Here is a 22,429-nt window from a genome sequence, read left to right on the forward strand (position 1 = left end):
ACTTTTTATTGAACGTACTGGAACCATCATGCATCAGTTTTTTGGTGCCAGATATTTTTCCCAGCCTACCTTCTTATAACATTAAGAGGCACAAGAGAGTAGCATATAATTGTATAATATTTTTCATGTAATCAGTAGTCACTGTTTGCACAAAATTCTTATTTAAGTTATAAGCTTAAAATGCCAGTCTGCATCTTGTTATTTTAAATCTTTTAGCAAAGCAAAGATTGCTTTGTTTTAAAAGTTAACTTGATCCTTTAGTAAAGTATTTGTAAAAACACAAAAGGACGTGTATGTTTTTGATTCATTTCTGAAATTAAAATCTACCTAAAAGCTTGATGTCCTTCCTTCATGTTGAGGTGTGCTTATAAAAGTTTTGCTGAACTAGGTGCCATTTACACACTGATAGAATATATTTTTTAAACTTGACACTGGCCACCAAGTGCATGGGGTGGGTGTAGCAACTGTGCTTCTTGATTCTTAATCCTTTCCAAGCTTGTTAAGAATTATTCTTTTTCTTAGTTCTGAAGTTGCAGGCTGCTAGGCAATGAGACTAGAAACTGGTGTAACGCCTCCAAGAGCACAAAGACATTAATGGTTTCTTTAAACCATGTGGTTTGGAGCAGGAGAAGCAAACTAGGTGTCCCTTGGTTTAAAAATAATTGCAGCATCCCATATCTATTACTTCCTGTTCCTCACAGCTTCTCAAGGTTTGGGGGTGGAGGGTAGCAGTGCACTAAGGTGACGGGGTGTGTGTGGTGCTTGGGGGCAAAGCAGCATAATTTGCCATGCACCTAGTACATCCCGGTCCCGCTCCATGCGCTGCGGCTAACGGGAGTTGCAGTCTAAAAGCAGTTACAGGTAGGTAGCCGTGTTGGTCTGCCATAGTCAAAACAAAATAAAAAAACTCCTTCCAGTAGCACCTTAGAGACCAACTAAGTTAGTTCTTGGTATGAGCTTTCGTGCGCATGCACACTTCGCTCATACCAAGAACTAACTTAGTTGGTCTCTAAGGTGCTACTGGAAGGAATTTTTTTATTTTATTTTGTTTAGTCTAAAAGCAGTAGCCGACAGATGTCGGATTCCTCCCAAGCTACAGGGGGCGATGCTCTTCTCGCCGTCACTTCCGCTTCAAACCGAGGGTGAGAGAGACGGCGTCCCATTCTGCTAACTAGGCCTCTTGAGGCGTGAGGGGGCGAAATGTCGCAACAGCCGCCGCCGTTTCCCTCAAACTTCGCGAGGCTGCCTCGGCCCAACTACTTCCCACCGACGGGGGCTCCTCCGCAGGGTGTTTTCGGCGGGCCGCCGCCGCCTCACCACCCTCAGTTTTCTCTTTCCCCGTTCCCGCCTTTTTCGACGGGTGGCCGAGGCCTTCCTACCCCCGCTTACCCGCCGCCATTCCGGCCGCCGCTGCCCCCTCCTTCGTGGCAGCAGCAGCAGCAGCAGAAACCTCCGGAGCTGTCCGCGCCTCAATGGAGGCCCGAGGCGCCGCCGTACATAGCCGGGGAGAAGCCAAGGTTCCCGCCTCCGGAGCGGCCCTCGCCTCAATGGAGGCCCGAGGCGCTGCCGTTCGTGGCCGGGGAGAATCAAAGGCTCCCGCTCGGGCCTGACGCTGCTGCCTCAGCCGGCGGTCTGAGGCGAGGAGACGGCAGCGACGAGAGCGAGCAATGGCTAAGCCGTTTCTTGGCTTGCCGCCGCACGGAAGGCGCCGGCGCCGCCTCTCCCCCGAAGCCGCGCGGCTTGAAGCCCAGCCAGGCGGGCCTGTTGGCGGCGGAGGCGCTGCAGCTGCTGGCGCAGGTGGCGGCGCTGTGCGGGGCCTGGCGGCGGCAGGATGACCACGCCGAGGCCGAGGAAGTGGCCGAGGCCGAGGCCCGGCTGGCGGAGCTGCGGGAGGTGGTGCGGCCCCTGCGGGACGAGGCAGCGGCGGAGGCTCCCCTGGCCCAGCTGCGCCGCCACGCGGAGAAGAGTCGCAAGAAGAGGCTGCAGCGCCAAGCGCGGAGGCAGGAGGCGCGGGCCGCTCGCGAGGAGGAGGCGGCCCGCGAGGCCGAGAGGGAGGCGCGGATCGAGAGCTGGCGGGCCAGGCGCGCCCTGGAAGTCGAGGAGAGGCACCGGGTGGGTTGCGCTTTGAGGGATTTCCACGATTTCCCCGCAGGGTGGTCGGTGCTTTTGGGTTTACAGTATTGGCTGCGTTGGCCGTGCTGGCAGGGGCTGATGGGAGTTGTAGTCCAGCGGAGGGCACCAGGATCTCTGCTTTAGGCAAACCTGTTGTTCACATCCACCTGCAGTGTTGAGATAGTACCCTACCTTACTGGGTTGTTGCAGGGAATAGTAAACTGAATTGTTTTGAACACTAAACACTCTTTTATTAACCCGCATTAATAGTGCTAAATAATTACTTTATTTATAAAATATATACGGCTAATAATTAAAAATAGCAGTATGGCTAACAGCAATTATACATAAAACCATTCGATAAAAGTCATCAAAAAAAGTTTCAAATCAGCTATTGTGGAAAGATATATTCTTCACTGACTGAATAAGCCTGAAGGTTTTCAGCTGGTGTTTAAAAGGTGAAACAAGGTGCCTGCTGAATCTATACTCTAGAGAGAATATTGTTATTCTCTACACTGGTGTGCATGTGTCACAACTCAAACTCTCCCAAGGTCTTCTTTGTACACTGGGCAGTGAGCTGCAATCGCCAGTCCCAGTTGGCAAACAGCATAAACAAAGCACAGTTTCAGCACCATCTCTTCACTGCTGGTTCACTCCATGTATGTGCTTAGCATGGAGCAAGTGATTCAGGGGTGCCTGAGATTACCATCAACCCTGTATGGGATGCACAAAATGTACTGGTGGGTTACATGCTATAGACCCCTGATCTACATGTTTGCTCCAAATGTATTTTTAAGAAAGACTGCTCTTTGACAAGTGGATTACAGTTCATTTTGATGAGCAGTTGTGCTTTGTAGTTGAGACACACACAGAGTAAGGACTGCCAGGTTTCCTGAGACAGAGGGGTGGAGCTTGGGAGTTGAGGGTTAGTGCTGGTTATATCAGGGGATGGAGGTTTATAGGACAAGAGCAAAGAGCAGCCCCTAGTGAATCACAGGGTAGAGTCTAATAGGTAAGAAGTGAAGCTTGCTAAACAATAAAATGGATCCAAGGGGAAAACAAGCCAGTCAGTACCATTTACATATTGTATAGCATTCTTGGTGCCCAAATGTGTAATTGCTTTTGCATTCATTCAAACAGTTACAGTGATGGGTGCTGAACACAATAGGCTACTCCCTTTTTTGCCTTTCACAATGAGATTCTTATCCTTTCCCTACAAACCCCAAGAAAACATGTGGGGCCCTGAAACTTGGGAACAAAACCTGAGGCATAGCAAGTAGGTGTCTTGTGAAGGTTGCCTAATCACTGTTGGTAACTGTTTTTGAGTCTAGAAGATATAAGTAGTTTCATGACAATCTCAAGTCTATAGGCAGTATCCTGTTTTAGAAAAGAAACCTAAGAGTGCTGCTACAGCTTGAAGCAAATTGAGCCCTAGCATCTGTTTTTTAATGCCAGGTGTTAACTAGTATGTATGTCACAGCAAGTGAGAAGGCAAACTCAAGGAGGGTGTTGACAGCTGTCCTGCCGTGAGCTGTGTTTACCCCCTAGGAGTTACTGAGACAGAGTGATGAGGGGCTCTTTCCTTATTGTCCTATTTGTGGGCTTTGAAGGATCTGGCTAGCCAGTGAACACAGGGTGTTGACTAGATGAGCCTACCTAGGTCTGCCATTTTTCTCTTACATTCTTACCCGTGTTCTTAATTCCTTTATTCATATTTTTGCCCATATAGGAACAAGAACTTAAAGCTGCTGCAGACAGTGTGTTATCTGAAGTAAGGAAAAAACAAGCAGACACGAAGCGTATGGCAGAATCCTGCGTGGCTTAGAAAAGCTGAGGGAAACTAAGAAAAGAAGCAGCAGCAAGGAAAGGTAAACATGACTCAGAATTGCATGTGCTTTTTATACTCCTTACTTGCATATAGCTGAATATAGCTGGAAAGCTGTTTGTGTAATGGCTCCAGCATTTCAGTTGCTTATGTATTGCTTATGTATTGTTTATAAAATATGGTTCAATATATAAATTAGGTCCTCGAAGACTTGTATTCTTAAAACAAATGGTTAAAAGCATAGCATCCTGCCCCGGATGAAGTGCACTCAGAGCATCTGTAAGGCACTGAAACCATTAGAACTTCTGAAGCATATACCTGTATGTTTTTTTTTTTTTTGCAAACATTTGTTATAAATACCCAGCATAAGGGATGCCTCTTCTAGTGACCTATTATGCTGTATGCTAGTGTCAACACACTTTGAAAATATGCAGCTGGACTAATTCTTCAACTGGTATGAAGAGCTGTAGAATGTGGCAGTAAGTAATAGAAAAGTTAACAAGCTATTTGAGAACTTCAAGAGACCCAAGGCCATAGACTCATTTAAGACAACTTTGCAAGCCTATTTCCTTCATTGACAATGAAGAAGCTGCCGCACAAGTGCCAGATCAATATGCCCACTTATTAATAAACACAAGTTTCCAGTTTTTATTCAACATAGTTTGTCTTTTACTGCACAATATACACATTTGCTTATCTGGTTTTTTGTTTTTTTCAACTCAAACACAGGTGCTTCTACAGGTTTGTTTTTTATGTTCCATGTTGTTATGTTAAGTGTTCATTTTTCTTTGGGGATATATAATATGTAAAATTCATAAATACCCACCATATTTCAGTGGAGTAAGCTGCTGCACCTGGTTCCTTCTCTGTCCTTGAACAGTGAAAAAACATGCAATTGGGGAGAGGAGGGGGAGAGAGAAATAATACGCACCCAAGCAACTGACCACCCTGTTGCAAGTGAGAGAGGATGTGTGAGGATGCCACTTCAGAGCAAGATTACTCACCAGTGTGAATGCTTCAGTTCTCTTGTTTACATGCATTTCATTGTTCTGGATCAGAATGTGGAAGAAAAGTCAAGTAATTAATTTGGTGTGGGTTGTGGTTTCTGTTCTGGTTTTTTGCTGCAGGTGTTTGTCCACCCCCAGATGCAGATGAAGCCTTTGAAAATGAAGTCCAGAGCTTAAGAGCATTGATAAAAACACGCACTGAACTCTATGAAGCTGAAGAACGAGCTCTGCGGGTTATGCTGGAAGGAGAACAGGAGGAGGAGAGGAAAAGAGAAATGGAAAAGAAGCTGAAGCGAGAAAAGGAGAAACTTCAGCAGCAGAAGCGGGAAATGGATTCAAACTGTTTGGGGATCCAGGTAACCTTCAGCATATTGTTGCTCAGGGGTTGTATTCAGTGTAGTGCTTAGTTAAAGTTATACTTGTCCCACTGGTGAAATGTTTTGCACCAACAGATCATTGTTGTGCAAGAGAATACATAAGCAGTTTGCTAGCAAATGGTGCACAACAAATTGTGCAGTTTGTTACACTGTGTGTTTCTGCTAGTGAAACTGTTGTGTTGGATTCCTCTCTTGCGTAACATTAAAACTCACCCATCCTCTCACAGTAGCTGACAGAAAATGTTGGATACAGTCCCAAGTGTGTTTGCATGTTTTACAATGCAGGCTTATTCTCCAACTATCAACCCACGCCAGAGATAGTTTATGTTTAAATCTTAATTATTTATTTTATTTCATAAAATTTATACATTTCTTGATTGTAGAAATTCTCAAAAGTGGTTTACAAAAAGGTGCAACAATAAAATCGAGAGAAATTCACAACCATATTTTAAAACGTACAAAAGTTAAACTACTAAAACAGATTAAAATTACTTCAAGCAGCTGGGTAGATTTGTCTAAACAATAATGTTTTTAGCTGGCACCAAAAACAGTACATTGAAGGCACCTGCTTGATCTCAGTAGGCAATATTTGAACTGCAAAGAGTCATAGAATAAAATGATGGGAGCTGCTTACTGATTTTTAATATATTTATGCAATCCCTATGTTTTTATCAACATGTCCAGTCAGAATTCTATGTAACGGTATTGTAACACTCAGTTTTAGTATTCTCAGTAGCAAATAATGTATGGCTTACATTCTTGGAATATGCTTCTGTGCCTGGTAGTTTTTCATGGTACTTGTTTTTCTTAATTATTATCCTGTTTTACAGAAGAATTTCCCCTTGCCCGCCTTTTGGAGCCCTTCACACAGTATTATTTGCAGGCTGAGTATTCTGTGCCATCTCTTATCCAGATCAGGTAAGTTTAAGCAATGTTGTAGTAAAAATACAGCTGTAACAACTTTGTCAAATCTTGAAACTTAGCTGCTTTTTTACTTTGTGGTGTAGTATTAATTCCTATCAGATATTTGTTGTAGCTGTTACTGTTCAACTTGCAGCCAGTTGCAGTCATCAAAACTGTTGTTGCTGCTAAAACTTTCCCCTGGACCCAGACAGTGGCATCACCAAGAATAAGAGACTGCTTTACTGGGTCTCCCAAGAGCCATGCCTTAACTTCCCTACAAATTATGGGATGCTATGTACCCCTATGAGGTACTTGGAGATACTGTAGTAGTGGACAGTGCAAAACATGTCTCTAATGCTGTCCACTGACAAGGATCCGTTGGGTGGCCACAGTGTTCTGCACTCATCTCCCCAACTCCAATTCACATCAACACTTAAGTTGTAAATTAATGGTAGGAAATTAAGATTTCAGAAGGATTGAACACAGTACTCAATATGTTGCATAACTAACTTTATTATGTTTAAGGCATGAATGGATCGATACCTGGTGCCTACAGATCATCCTGAAGGAAACTTATCCCACCAGGATGGGTCATTCCCTGTCAACCTTCTAGTGACATCTGGGCTACAGCTGTTGGATGATGTGTTCGGAGTCTAAAACAATAGCAACACGAGTGATAAAGCGTACTTCATTAATTCCTTTGGACTTGAAAAACTCTGAATCTTTTCTTATAAAGCAGCGGCACAGAATACATAAGATGAATATGCAACAGCTGATTCAGAAGACAAATACTGCCCCCCTCCCGCTTAGTTACATTGGCAGAGATTTGCTTCAGATCTTGTTTTTTAAAACACTGTTTGGAGGAATTAATTACAACAGCATTGCACATTATCTGCTCCTGCGAACTTTAAAAGCAGGACATTTTCCCTTAGAATTTTTAAACGTTTTATTTCTGGACAACAGCATCCATAGCAGGGAAATTAATTTGTCATGGGCATGTGTAGCAGCAAAACCTAACTTGAGAACCTGTGTCATTAACTGCATCCTGCTGAGGCGAATACAATCCCAAGGCCATATAACTTAATGCAGCTGCTAAATATTGTTGCATGTGTTTTTAATGTTCTGATATTTCATGGGAAATCTGGTAATAACCCTGAAGCAACATCAAAGACTGTCATTGAACTCTTTAGAGCCATATCCGGGTTCTCAAGTTTCAGCTCATTTTAAAAATTGCCTCCGTGTTTATCTTGGTCTTATGTGCTGTTACTTAATGTGAATTGACAGATGTGGTCAATTATCGCCTCCTTACAAGTTTGGTGTAGTGGTTTTAAAAGCTAAACACTAAGATGAAGCAATGTGGAGAGAATTAATAGCATCATTGCTGTTTTTTGTGCAACTTGCACCTTAAATTTTCTAAAATGTGCATATAAGATGTACATACTCAGGAAAGCATTTTTCTATCATCTCTTAAAGTAAGAACACTAGAGAAGTGATACAAGTTAGGGTATTTGTGTTTAATTTAATAGAATGTCAAATATTGGTTTGGTGTTGCATAAACAATTCCTGTGCTGGCATGCTCCCTCCTTCCCTTCCATTCTCTACTTTTAATAAGTGGTTTTCATGGAAACAAAAATGGGCAACTGATGACTTGCATGAGCCTTTGCAAACCAGGATCAAACCATGATTTTGTAGTTTGGGGTTGGAAGGAAAGTGAAAAGCAGAATTTGGATTAACAACAACTGGTTTTCTACGAAAGCAGAAGTTGCTCGCTCAATTACGTGGAGTATGGGAGCACAAAGTTCATTCATGTGGTGACAAACCATCATTTAGCATTGCATATGAACCAAAAAACCCCAACATCTAATGTTTACAAACCTTGCAAAATAAACTTCATTAGCATAGTAACATATTCTCCATGGCCCCTGTTATTTGAAGGTTGCAGAACATTGTGGGACTGTCATTGACAAAAAAAAAGTGCTGTTGACACAATATAACTGATGATATGTTGATATCTTGTATCAATTGAATCTTTAGTTCAGGGGAAAGAAAACAGCCTTTTCCAAACATTTCTGTGTAACTTGACCTCTGATACTAAAATTAGCAGCTTGTTACAAAAATATCTACCAAGATGTTACATAAAATTTGAGGGATTTTTTTCTTGACTATTTTGTGCTTTCAAACAAAGTTGCATAATTGTGTGTGATGAGGGGAGAGAAGACCTTAATGCAATGTGAAACATTGTCAAGGATTGTTTGTAGTACAAAGTAATAAAATTTCAGTTGAATTTTATTTGTACTTTTTAACAAATAAAGAACATTTCACACACTTTCTGGCTGTCATTTTTAAATAAATGGTTTTCTTCCCAACTTAAAAGGTCAATGCGAGCTTTTGGAGTTTGACACTGTCCTTTGGTAATGGACAGTGTCAGGCAACAGTGGCTGGTGTAGGAAGACTGACTACTATTACTATTTTCATTTTTGAATTGCTTCGCAAAGCAACTTGCAGTATAATGTCATATCTATCTATCTGTATATAAACATTTACAGTTACAACAATTGCATATATAGGGATTTAAAAAAAAAAAAGAGTTTGAAACAAGAACATGCATAAAATCAGTTCAGATCCAGAACAGATACCAACCAGGATAAAGAATTTAGAAGGCTTGTTGAAAGAGAACATATTTATCAAGTGCCAAAAAGCCAAGAGACAAGGTGCCTGTCTTGATATGCAGTGGTAGGGAATTCCAAAGGATAGGTGCCACCACACTTAAAACCTAATTCCAACATCATGCAGAATGGACCTCCTGCCTTGCAGAACACTGACTGGTTGGCTATGTAGGGGCTGAGATGGTCTTTCATGTATCCTGGTCCCAAGCAATATGTGTTTTTTTACACCAATTCCAGCACCTTGAACGTAGCCCAATAACTACTAGGAAATACCATTTTGCTAAAGATAAAAACTCACCCTTTTATTAACATTATCTCTGTCTTACTTTTTTATTTTATTTACCATATGGAGTAACATGCATGTGTGTTCTAAGCAACTCCATTGAATTAGTATCTTGAGACTAGTAAGACCTCAAACTGATTCATAAAAATTACCACTGCTTTCGCACGAGTGGCTAGGCTTCTTACTCTTTTGGAAGACTTGATGATGCAAGCTAACCCCTTAAGCTGCTCTAATCAGTAGCTTTAGAAAAGGGACCCAGGCATTCACCTGACCTCCTTTGTGTAGGCACTTAAGTATCCCAAGTATAGGACAGAGCTGATAAGGTGCCTCTATCCTGCATCACAAGCAGCTAGTTGGTTTCTTCTAAAGGTAAGCTTAACTTTGCAAACAAAATGCAGGCACTGAATGGTACGAAATGGAAAGATATCCCTCAAGATGTAGAAAAATGAATTTGAGTTAGTTATTGCATTCATTTTAAAATGTCAAAGTCCTGCTGCGCAATAAAGTAAATACTCAAGCCTCTACATGTAAAGCTACAGCCTTACTTTCTTGTAGGTGTTACTTGTTTCTCCACAACTGCTTGCTCATACCTTTCTATGAGATACAACATGTTTTACTTGGTGAAAAGCTTTTTGCTACACCTGCCTGATAAATTTCTGTGGCCTAGTATTCTCCCTATAAATTCTTTGCTATTTTTCTACCATTTTGTTATCTGTTATAGTCTTGCTAGATAATGCTGGAGTACATGTTAACTTCTCTTGCCTGGTGGATTTTGACGAAAACTAGTGATCCCTAGTTGCAAGTTTCTCAGTCCTCTCCCCCTACCCCCAGATCATGGTGGTGGTTTTATAACGCTGTCATAATGTTTAGTTCTTAATTTAAATTAGCACAGAAAAGAGGATGCCTTGTTGAGTCCCTGCCTAATAGTTTCCACTTGTTTAATACCAACTTGCTCTATTCTAGTACCCTCTAGGCAGTGATGTGTGTGTGTGTGTGTGTGTGTGTGTGTATTGTGTGTGTGTATGTATATATATAGAGAGGTACTCTATATATAGAGAGAGGTACTCTCACTTTGACTCAAGAAAATCACAACTTTATAGTTCAAATCGAGAAAAATAAATACAGTAAATGGACAAAAGTACAAAGATTCACAAAATGTTTAGAGGTATGTGTGTCCCCCAGGGGAAAAAGAGCACTGCTAGTTGCTAGTTTCCGGATTAAGCGAAATGCCACTTGTTGGTTTCTAAAGGGGGCATCATGCCTAAGAGTTGTATCCAGCGCTGTCATTCTGCTTGCATAACAAACTTCCACTTGCACAATGGAACTCCCCCCTCTTCTCCCCTATGACCCTCCATTCAGGAGAGGATAATGGGAAATCCTGTTGTGTGAGCAGAACTCCATATGCACAACATTGGACACAACCCTAAGTATATTCTCTCCCTCAACCACTTGCATTCATATGATTTGACGTGCCTCTAGGCATCTGGGAACCTGTTTTGGGCTATATGCCTTTGTTCCTTGAATTGCTGCAGGTACAGTTTGTAAAGTGTCTTTCCTCTTCAACAACTAGGTGGTAGTGGAAATAATTGGAAACAGAATAGTATTGTTGCGCACTGCAGTCTCGGAGCGGTGAGAGACTCCAAGGTTCCTGTGCTTATTCAGGGACTGGTGTCTTTAGGATATATGACTTTATTTACAGATATATACAGCCTGAGCACAGGACAGAGTGGCTCTCAATATGAATGCCCCAACAGATCTTGCTTCCCCATTAGGTTTCCAGGGGAACCCCAAGTCCAGCACAGAGTCAGACATATCTTTGTGTCTCCAGCTTCCGGCATCAGCCAAGAAACTCACACAGCTCTCTCATACGCAGCCTCCCCTTGGCCTATAGTTCACCTTGGATGAGGTGGCATCCAGCCAGGTGGGGTAGGGATGGACCCCCACCGGGTTGTCTTTGTAGCAACCTCTTTAGACATGTAACTAGTGGAACTTAACTGGCTAGCCAAAGCCAGAAGAACTGGTTTGACAGGTTTCATCTTATAGTATCTACCCCACATACACAAGATCCGAAGTTTGGAAGGAATTCAGGGTCTTACCCAGACTGACCCCCCCTCAAACCATAACAGTATGTTATACTGGGGCCTTGTGATTAGACCAGGACCACCTGCTCCTTTATCCAGGATGAGGTCAGGTGAAATTTCAGCTACAAAACTTTCCCCTTCACAATGGCTGTTCTTAACGCACAGGAGCAGTGATGCACTGCTAGCCTGTTTGTATATCTTATGAAAGCATAGAAACTGGGTGGCCTAAGTCTCTAATTTGTCATTATTTCTTCTAATTACCATCCCAACTCTGATCCAGAACCATAATCTCCAGTGCCAGCTCATGTGAAGTAATAATATAATTAAGCTACTTAAATGATATAAAACATGTAGTTAAAACTAGGAATAAGTCACAGGGCCAGCAGAGGAAATCGGAACGATAAATCATTCTCGTCATTGATCACGTTTACTCCTTGCTTCTTCCCCCCGCCCACCTCCCTCTGTGACATTTGTGTACGTTGTGGCTTATGTGAAAAGTGTCATTCGCATTATCTCAGCAGATGGTCAGCCCCGGGTTGGCTTCCGGATATGCTGCATGTGGAATGTATTAGCAAAACGACATGTGCAGCATGGCAGAGCTAGGAAGCGCCCATCTGGCTTCTCCACTTCAGCACCAGGAGACACAGACTTTGCATTAGCCACCCAGCAATAAATCCTGTTGAGATTAGAAACACCAATCTATAGCTGAGTATGGCGAGGAGCTTCACTCTTTTGAAGGAGCACATAGAACTTAGGAAGAGGCAAAGGGGATTGCTAACAAATCTTCGCCAGGATCAGTTAACTTAAGAAATGGAATTTGTGTTAGATGTTGAATTAATTGGTTGTATATTTGAAAAACAATAAAAATTTATTTAAAAAAAAAACAAAATAAAAAAAAAACAAATCTTCGCCAGGATCAGTTAACTTAAGAAATGGAAGGTGCAAAGTGGGTAAAATAACATTGTTTATTGGGTATACACAGGCTTCTAAATTTCATAGGTTGTTGATCAGAAGTTGCCGACACTGGCTGATGAGGAGTTCTGCAAAATCTAAGCTGCTTGCTGCCTATGCAAAGCCAATCCTATCAAGCAGGAGAAGAGTTTGTGCATTTTATGCTGCCATTCAATCTTGAGCTGTTCTTCGTGAGAGGTGGACATAGTGCTGTTTTCAAAATGTGTCCCAGAGAGAAAGAAGGAGCTTTTGAAGCTGCAGATCTGGCTTTCAAAAGGCATCAGTCCTTTTAAAGTGTGTTGAGATATGGTGAGGATCTTGAGAGTGGGAGGCTGGCTGCTCTTGCCTCACCCGCTTCCAGCTTGTGCCTCCCTGCCCCACCCCGCAGAATATATCTTATCTGACATAACACAGCACTCAATGGGAAAAGGTTCCCAACTTCTGCCATAAAGGCTTTTGATATAAAAAAGAAATAATATTGCCCACTCTACTTCCTTTTACCTTGGGACCACTCACACAAACCACCATTTATTAAAGTAAGAAGTTGTTTTTGCAAAGGGAAGGACATAACATTTTAGATAAATAAGAAAGTGAGTTAAATAGGAACAAACTGACCTTACCTGCAGCAGGGCTAAGCTGCTTCAAACTGCGGATGAACACTCATAATGAAATGCCCTATACCAAAATGTGTTCCTTCCATGTTGAAAAGTAACCTGTTAGGTAAAAGGGTAGTCTTGCACTCCCCCCCCCCCAACATCCTAGTTTTCTTATTGCAGGGATCTCACTTTATTTTATTTGCTGTGGAGGAGCCTTCTGTCATGTAAACCGTGACCTGCAATCTGAAGTGCGACAGCTCAGACACCCGCCAACCCCCTGACGTCACAATGATCTATTTTCCTTTGCCCCCATGGTTTGAAATCAAAAGCACAGGGCTTTGTAAGCACCTGTGATCAGCTGACTGTTGGTGCTTGCATAGCCGACCTTGCAGAGCACTGTTTCTCATTGTCTGCAGGAGGACGTTCCTGACGCAGAACTCCCCAGTGCAGCTGATCCCGTTGGGGCTCGCCATCGGTGCCAATCAGGGTCCGCAAGCCTCACTTGCAAAGCAACAACTGGGAGCTTACTTTAAGCTTCTGATTCTTCCTTTGGAGCCATGTCTTTGTCTGCTTCACACCTGACCTGACATCCTATATGTGTGGCTTGGAGGCAATGATCTCACTAGCCAAATGGACACATGTTGGGCTTAGGCCTGTGAGCTGGAGGTTCCCCACTTCTGTGATCAGCCCCAGGCACTGAGGAGGAGCTGAAGCAGAAGGAGTAACTAAGTCCAATCTATCTCTTATTATTATTTTTTACTAGTGTGTAATGTAACAAAGGGAGCCATGAATTGCCTGCAAGATGTACCTTTCAGAGTGACCATAAGCGTTGCAGACGACTCCACGGAAGAGGCAAACTTTGTATCAGCGCCTGAGTTTGAGGTGCCCGATTGCATGGAAGTCCTGATGTGTGCAATGGTAAATAAATAAATCTCTTCCAAATGTGGATATTAAAGGGGATTTTTTAATGTTTTGTTTTTTGGGGGGAAAGTTGATTCTTTCATGTTACTGAATCTTTAGCCATTTCCATTTTCTAGTTTAGTATTCTTAAGGTCTAGAAATTTATTAATTAGAATAACACCTAGGCTCCACAGGCTTTTTATATGTACATTCCTACCCCTGGGAGGAACATTTTGCTGATGCTGAAAGCCTTTAACCTGACACCATAGTTCAGGGATGTCCAGCTCATTTTTTTAAAAAAGAATAATATTTATTAAAAAATTTACTTAAAACATACAAATACACACAACTACATTAACAACATATAAAAACAATACATAACAAACATAAATATTTCTTAAAACTAATGTTACTTCCTCACATCATAATGGGACTTCCTCCTGCCTCCTCCTCCTGCGTCCCTTGTAAATACCTTTTCGTAACTTCCTAAATTCTCAACAATTCTAATCTATTCTCTAATAACCAAAATCATTAATATTTTATATCTCTTAATCTATATTATACCATTGCTAAAATAATTATATCTTATCTTAATCCTTATCATCTTCTATCTTAATCATCTATCTTCTACTCTACAACCTAACTTATCCTCAAATTATATCTAACTTTCAATCATACAATGATTTTTAAAATACAATTTAAAATTCTTCCATTCTTTTTCCACTGTGTCGTCCCTCTGGTCACGGAGTTTCCCGGTCATTTCTGCGAGCTCCATATAGTCCATCATTTTCACCTGCCATTCTTCTATTGTTGGTATTTCTTCTGTCTTCCAGTTCTTAACTATCAAAACTCTAGCTGCTGTTGTGGCATACAAAAAAAAATTCTATCACTTCTACCAATATCCTGGCCCAGGGATGTCCAGTTCAATCCCCAGCATTTCCAGGTATGTCTGGGAGGGACTCCTGTTTGAGGACTCCTGGAGAGTTGCTGCCAGAAAATGTTCATAATACAGAGCTCAATGGACTGATGGTCCAAGCTGGTAAAAGGCAGCTTTCTAGGCTCTTATAATGCCAGAATAACACTGCAATAATAAGCTTTCAATGACCTGAGCAGCACATTCCTTCTCCACTTATTACTGTTTCCTCACTTTTTGCTGCTCTGAAACAAAGTGTGATTCGCCTTTTTGCCCAAACCTGGCAAACATGGGGCTTACGCCTGCCCCAGTCCAACCAGAATTAGGACTCACAGTTCTGGACTAGTTTGCAATTTGTCATTTGCAGGGCAAACACAAGGCATAGTTTGGACAAAGCCACAAATGATGGGCTGCCTCAAATCAAGGCGGAAGCAGGAGGTGGAGGAAGGAGTGCCCAAGGGCTCCCTTTAACATTTTTAAAGAAGAGGCTGGCTGCTTGACCAGGCCCAGGGGGACCCATCAAGTCCAGCACTCTGTTCTCACAGCAATGCCTCTTCACTTGTGATTTCCAGCAGCTGGTATGCAGGGCACCCTACCTCCAGCAATGGAGGAACAGCAATGCCCAGTGCCAGATTTACGTATAAGCTAAACAAGCTATAGCTTAGGGCCCCACTCTCTTGCCCCCCCCCCCCCAATGGGAAAAAAAACCTGGATGTACATTTCCAAAATACAGATAAAAAACAAGTAAAATAAAACCTACATACAGCAACAGTGTTTTGTGTTGTGTAGGCTTCTATCACGTAAGTAATGGGCCCCGTCTGCTAGCCTGCTCCCTAAAATATCACTGGCTTGCTCATTTCTATATATAGGGTGCCTACGTTCTGCATGGACTGGTTGCATGGCAACATGGGCAAATGGCTTTAGATAACTATTAGGTCCATAAATTACCATATAGCACATATTCAACACACAAAAACAGCCACAATTTTTTGTTGGCAAAGGACAGCTGGACATATAAAGGGCCCCATTACCTTCAGTAGCTTAGGGCCTCATCAGACCTGAATCTGGCCCTGGCAGTGCCATTAAAAGTTCGTTCTCATAACACCAAGTCATGGTTCAGTGTTATATCTGAATTAGTCCTTGAAGTACATTAGCTAGCTGGGAAAAAAGAAATTGCCTAATGAGTGTCAGTGAAGCACATCTCCCCTGCTCCCCTGCAATATATGCAAATCAAATCCGTGACAAATTAACTTTCCACATGCTTTTTTGAAGTGTATTTTCATAACAGTCTTTGTAGCATAGACCCAGAGTGCAATGTTTACAATATCTCCTAGGTTACAAATATTGCCAGGGGGTTTAAACATTGTATGGAGATGACCTTTTAGTCGCCTGGAAACTTGGGTTTGAAAAGCTAAAGCAATCTTCCTCTGCTGCCTATCAAGCCCTGCGTCCAGTTTATTTCTGCCAGTAGGGAGCATCATTGTGCTCCGGAAGATTTGTGTTTTTGAGAGTCGTCTTAGTGGATCTTCTGCTATTATATTCAGGGTTTTGAGGAGAGGATGAAACAGTTCTAAGAAACCACCTCAACACACACGTCTGCTTTCACTCCACACGAGTCGTATTTTGAAGCACACAAATGTGTTGAGAAACATCTTTCGTCCTAAGGCTGCATGCATTCTTGTTTTATTTATTTATTTCACAAAATTTATGTGCCTCTTGACTGTAAAAAAACAAAACAAAAAACACCTCAAAGCAGTTTACAAAAAGAATAAAACAATGAACTAATCCGTAAGAAACAGCTAAAAATAATTATATAAAACTTTGAAAAAAATAATTAAAACGAACTTAAAAAACAGATTAAAATCTCCATGTCAACATTCAACATATCTGGATAGTTGCCCAAACAAAAATGTTTTCCTTAGAAGGTGCTGAAAAAAGTACAGATGTTGCTTCCTTGGCCAGTGTGGTGTAGTGGTTAAGAGCGGTAGAATCGTAATCTGGAGAACCGGGTTCGCGTCTCCACTCCTCCACATGCAGCTGCTGGGTGACCTTGGGCTAGTCACACTTCTCTGAAGTCTCTCAGCCCCACTCACCTCACAGAGGAGAATGTTAGCCGCTTTGAGACTCCTTTGGGTAGTGATAAAGTGGGATATCAAATCCAAACTCTTCTTCCTTTTTTAATATATATGAATATTAGTTTTTTACACAAAATTTGACATTATTCAATTCACTTTCAGTATAATAGTTTCTTACACTTTGATTTCGCACCCTTACATTTGTGATGTTCCTGTTGTATTCCTTTATCTACAGTTATTTTCCATTGTATTATAACTTAGATTACAATTATTTATTTATTCTCCTTCCCTTGCCTGTTATTTAGACCCTGCTCACAATTTCATTTGACTATAGTTCCTCCATGGCCTTCCTGTAAGGCTCTTAAACCTCCGGCTCTTAAACCTCTGGCTAGCCATTGTTGAAAATAAAATGTTGGACTGGGTCAGTGATGGGGAGCCTGTGGCCTTTCAAATATTGCTGAACCACAGCTCCCATCATCCTTGACCATTGGGCCATGATGACTGGGGTGATGTGAGGTGGAGTCCAGGAACATTTGCTGGGCCACAAGTTCTGCATCCCTAGACAAGAAGGGATTTGATTTGACCCAGCAGAGTCCTTTTTAAAGTGCTTAACAAAGTCAGATCTTGGGAGTGGGTGGTCCTGTTGGGTTCAGGTGACCTCATCTGGTTTGTGATTTAGCTCTCAAGTCCTGCCTCACAACCTTCGCTCATTTGGTTACTCCAGCTACAGCCCAAGGCCAAGAAGATGCTGACTCTCCTTCTTCTGTTTCCACAGCACGATTTCTCGCTAGAGAAGAAGGTGCTGTATTGGGTAGACTCCGCCTCTCAGCAAGACACCCCCTGGTACGAAGTCACCACTGACGTGGTCCCAACGGCTCCGCCATGCTGGCTGCTGCTGCTGGACTCGAAAGAAAACTTCCCAGAGGCAGCAGGCCACAAACTGACTTCTGTGGTACCCATTCGACGGTGTGCCAACCTGTGTGCTGCGGCAGAGAAGTTCAGCTGCACTGTGAACAAGAGCAGGCTGGCTAAGAAGGTGAGCAAGGATGGGTGCTTGGAAGAGCAAGGGTGCTCCGAAGGTGAGGAGTCTCCCTCGGCTTCCTCTGTCGAAAGTGATGGTGAAGAAAAACCCTTCTCTGACTCCAAGCATGTTCCTGGCACTTTGCCTCGTTTCCTGAGTCTTCCCCAATGTAGACCAAAGACCTCCCCGGTGCTGTTGGCCACCCCTTCAGAGAGCATCAGCCAAAAGCCGCCTCTAGTCAAGCAGAGGCAATCTATGTTTTTATTTAACAACGTAAAGCATGAGTTTGAAGGAGCCAGGAAGAAGCTCACAGCTTTCATGCTCCCGAGGAACCAGGCAGCAGTGGAACCCACCATGGCGTCCAGAGCTTTCTCCCTCCATCAGCGCTCCCGGAGCAGCCGAAACCTGAAATATGGACCTACCTCTGATGTGTCTCTGGTGGGAACTCTTGCCCCGACGCCACCGACGACTCCTTGCTGTAGCCCAAGGCCACTGACTGTAGCGGGGCTTGTCCCTCCTATCCAAAAGCACAAGCCCACAGTTCCAGTAAGATATCGTTCTTCTCTCTCTCTATCTCTCACTGCTCCATTTTACAATCTAAAAATTGCAAGTAAGGATGGAAGGATCTGTCAGTTTGGTTCTCTTAGTTTCTCAGCCATGCTGCAACCCAAAGCCACTGACTGTTGCTCGCGCTTGTCCCTCCTAACCAAAAGCACAAGCCCACAACTGCAGTAAGAAATCACTTTTCTCCGCTTCTTTTCCCTCTCCCTCTCCATTTCACAATCTAAAATTGCAGGTAGGGATAGAAGGATTAGACAATTTCAGTTCTGTCCATTTCTCACTTTTCCAGTACTAAATTCGGTTATCCACATTTCTGCAGCAATATCCTAATTTTAAAGAAAAATTATCCTGAAATTCTTCATATTTTTAGTGTGAATTTCTCTTAACAAACACATTTTTGTTTGCAGTTTTGACTGATATACACATTTTTGCAAGCACTTTTTGGTAATATTTCTGTCCTTCCTTTTCACTAGCATGTTCATTTTTTACCCCCCCCCCAAAATATGCATTTTTGTAAACTGATGATTGGATAACTACTTTGCAAAATTCAGATAAATGCAAATTTTCATAGATGACTTTGTTTTGGTTCTCAGATGTTGCCAAGAAGTATGAATTTGATAGATTCACGTTTAAATATCAACCAAATCATATTTCTCCCCAATCCCTAATTCCAGGATTTTAGACTTTTTGAGTTAAAAAAAATAAATGGAAAATGGAAATGTGTTGAAAATCAGCCGGTTTGCTTACCCAGCTAGGCTATAACGGTCTTGCTGCTGGTTGCAAATTTTGGGCACAAGTAAATGATAGCAAAGTGGGGAGCTCTTGTACAGGACACCATCAGCTCCCCTTTTCTGTGACAACGAGGAGATGCAATTAAATTATGCACACAAAAAAGAAAATATTTGCGAATTGGCCAGAGTCAAGCCTAAAATGTACGAATATTGATTTTCCTGGCAGCAGAGTAACCCCATTGCAAAGCATTGTTCTGAGGTAGTGCAAGAACCTAAGGAAAGCCTCTCTGGAATTGTTATCTGTTGTGGTTTACTTGACACCCACTTGCCATTCAGGTTTGCAGTCATTAAGTGATGGTCATGCATAAAGGACTCAGCCCCCAGATATGGCTTCCTTGAGTCAGGATTCACTGCTGAGTTGCAGCTTGACTGAAGGTAGGTCCCAAAATGCATGCTTGCGCTAGAGGCAGAGTCCATATTTGAAAAAGTTTAGAGCAGGAGTAGGGAATCTCAAGAGGGTGTGTAGAAGCCAACCTATTGTACAAAAAGTAAAGTTTACATTTGTCTCTCAGCTAATTTTTGCCTCTAGCCCCGGCCACCACATGCATGTGGCCCTCAAAAGGTTGCCTAGAATGGAACATGGCCCCTGGGATGAAAAAGATTCTCCAGACCTTTTCTGCCCAAAGCACAAAGCAATCATGGACTGGGCTATTGTATCATAAATAAAGTGCCACCCCACCCTTCACCTCCACTGCTGGTGGAGAAGCAGCAGCAATGGCAGCGTCTTCTGGTGAGACCTTGCCAGATTTTCTGCATTCCATGAGATCTAGAAAGATATCACCCGGACCCGCCTTCGTCGCTGATTTGTGGGTGCCGCTGAAAGCTCCAGATAAGGGAGGCTTCAGCGAGGCGAGGGGATGGCACCTTCCTCAAGTGGGCTCAAAGTGGTCCTAAAAATATACATCTCAAGTGTCAGAAGCCAGAATAAAAAGAAGTGTCTTCAGCATTCACTGGAAGCTGTATAATGAAGGTTCCAGTTGCACTTCTGGAGGGGGGAGGTCCCCAAGTGAGGGCCTGCCATAGACAATGCCCTCTTCCAAGCCACCCCCCCCAAGCTTCTGAGGGCAGTGGAATTACAAAGAGGGCCCCCTCTGCCAATCTGAGCACTATAGAGAAGGCGGTGGTCTTTCATGCAGCTGCCTGGTTCTTAATGTCACTAAGAAGGGGCCGGTTGACACCCTATGCGAGACGTGCATTTCTTCACCAGGACACCTGTTGAGTCTCTGTCACTGAGCGCCTTGTCCTTCTCTCTCAGCGTGTCACCTAGTTGTCCCTAAATCCATCAAAGGAGATAAGCCCCGAGGCTGCAAGGAGTCTCCAGGCTTGCTGACGTCTTTCAGCGACAGCCTCTTGGAAAGAAGATCAGGCTGTGAGCAGCCACCCACCTCCTTTCCCCATTGACCTTGCTGTCCTTGCGTGCCTGACCCAATTCAACCTACGCGTAAGGGGTTGTTTTTCAGAAAATACTTCTTAGAAGGAGGAAGCAGCAGCAGTGGCAGGCAGCTCTGGGGTCCAACCCTTGAGAGGTGGCTACCTGCTTAGTGACCAGCTGCTGTAAAAGATAGGGCTGCCATACACATCCAGGAATTGGGCTGCCTGGGTAGGTTTTTGCTGAATCGGCAAAAATGTCTGGGGAAACCCAGACATATGGCAAATAGGGCCTCTGAATGCCAGTTGCTGTGAGTCACAAGGGGGAGAATTGCTGTGGCACTCGGATCCTGCTTTTCTGTTTCCCAGAGGCAACTGGGTGGCCACTGTGAGAACAGGATGCTGGACTAGGTGGGTCCTTGGTCTGATTCAGCAGGGCTTTTCTTAGGTTCTTATGCCCGGTTTTCATTTGGATTCCCATCTGCATTAACCATCAGTAGAACTGCCCTGGCTTTGGGACCCTGGGAACTACACTCTTGTCTATAGGATGAGCTCTCTCTCTCTCTCTCTCTCTCTCTCTCTCATCTCTCTCTCTCTCTCTTTGGTGTTCCCAATTTTAATTGGCATTGGCATGACTTTTCACCTTCCTTCAGGAGATAGCTTTGAGAGTTAAACTTGTCTCAAAGTAGCTGTCTTAATACAAAGGATTTCAGAAATAGACTGGAAAGAGAAGTGGCTGAATTGCAACTAATCACCAAACTTAAAACCATGGAGAAACCTGGTCTGAACAAAGTCATTGGATTCTTATCTCATTATACATGACAAAGCTATCTTTAGCCATCTCACCCCTTGCCTTTCCCTGTAAGACCAATTGAAGCCTTTAAGAGTCGTCAACAGGTTTTCCACACCTATCAGCTGATCACCCATTCCCACCACCCTTCTGAGTAATACCCCTCCCCACTCCCTCACTGTATTTAAGGGTTTGGTGACTTCCGTCTCAGTGTATCTGAAGAGTGTGCATGCACACGAAAGCTCATACCAAGAACAAACTTAGTTGGTCTCTAAGGTGCTACTGGAACGAATTTTTTATTTTGTTTTGTTTGTCTGAATCAGTCATCTTGGATGTAGAGGAAATTCACAGAACTGAACCGCTGCATTGAACTGCGATGCACTTTCCAACTTACTTGGTTGGAAGATGGAGAGATGGTGTAGAAACCTCTGGCTTTTGTGTGGCTGGAATACAGCCTACTGTAGGGAAGTAAGAATCTCATCCATTGCTTCACCCACTTTTGCCTCTGGCCCCACCCACCTTTCATATGGGGCCCTCAGAAGGCTGCTCCCTCAGATCCAAAATGGTTCCTCAGCCCTGGTGGTAGAGCTGCTCAACCTCAGCACCACTCAGGCTAACCATGTCCGGAGAAGTGTTGGAAAGAAACACCAATCTTTGAACTGGTCCAGCATGAAACAACCCCGCCAGTGTTTTGACTCCAGTTTAAAAAACTGGACAGAAGTGTCTTGACAAAGCACTTTGAGCACATCCATTTCAGATGCAGGTTTAATTTTTGCTTTCAAATGTAAACACATTCCAGTCTCCATTGTTGTCAAATCAACCTTTGTCATCTCCCTGGAAACATAATAATAGTTCCCATCCAAGGAAGGGTCACTCACATTTTGAAATAAACTTCAGATGATTAAAACAGGATGTCTAAAGTCAGAAAACCCAAAGGGGGGCTGTTCCAAGTAGGGGAATTTCCGGGCATCTTCTGTGGTCTGACTAAATTTAATTTAATGACTCCAGGTCATGCTTTTGAGCACCCACAAACCCTGTACATCTTCCCGGGGGGCCTTTTTAAAGCCTTGAAGAGTACAGAATTTCTCATAATGATGTCTGTAAATTAACCAGCATAATCTATGTTTATTTTTATTCTCTCTCTCTCCCCCCCCCCAGTCCCTGAGCCCTTATTCCTGCCTTCCACCCCTCCTGGAGTGCAGGAGCTTT

The 22,429-nt window shown here is 43.1% G+C and overlaps 2 protein-coding genes and 1 pseudogene across 2 annotated transcripts in view; 2 read left to right on the forward strand and 1 right to left on the reverse strand.

The window, feature by feature from the left end:
• The window catches only part of SPG21 (SPG21 abhydrolase domain containing, maspardin), a 76,691-nt gene that overhangs the window by 49,960 nt on the left and 4,302 nt on the right, over window positions 1–22,429 (reverse strand). The gene's annotated exons all lie outside the window — the stretch shown is intronic.
• LOC117056498 lies at window positions 1,186–6,683 on the forward strand (annotated as a pseudogene).
• Window positions 13,588–22,429, forward strand: part of LOC117056942 (ubiquitin-associated protein 1-like) — a 16,053-nt gene continuing 7,211 nt past the window's right edge. Inside the window, exons 1-2 of the mRNA XM_033167647.1 lie at window positions 13,588–13,719; window positions 17,414–18,256. Of these exons, the coding sequence (XP_033023538.1) occupies window positions 13,588–13,719; window positions 17,414–18,256 (975 nt within the window). The remainder of the gene's footprint in view (window positions 13,720–17,413; window positions 18,257–22,429) is intronic.

This window comes from Lacerta agilis, chromosome 13 (genome assembly GCF_009819535.1).
Source record: "Lacerta agilis isolate rLacAgi1 chromosome 13, rLacAgi1.pri, whole genome shotgun sequence".
NCBI lineage: Eukaryota > Metazoa > Chordata > Lepidosauria > Squamata > Lacertidae > Lacerta > Lacerta agilis.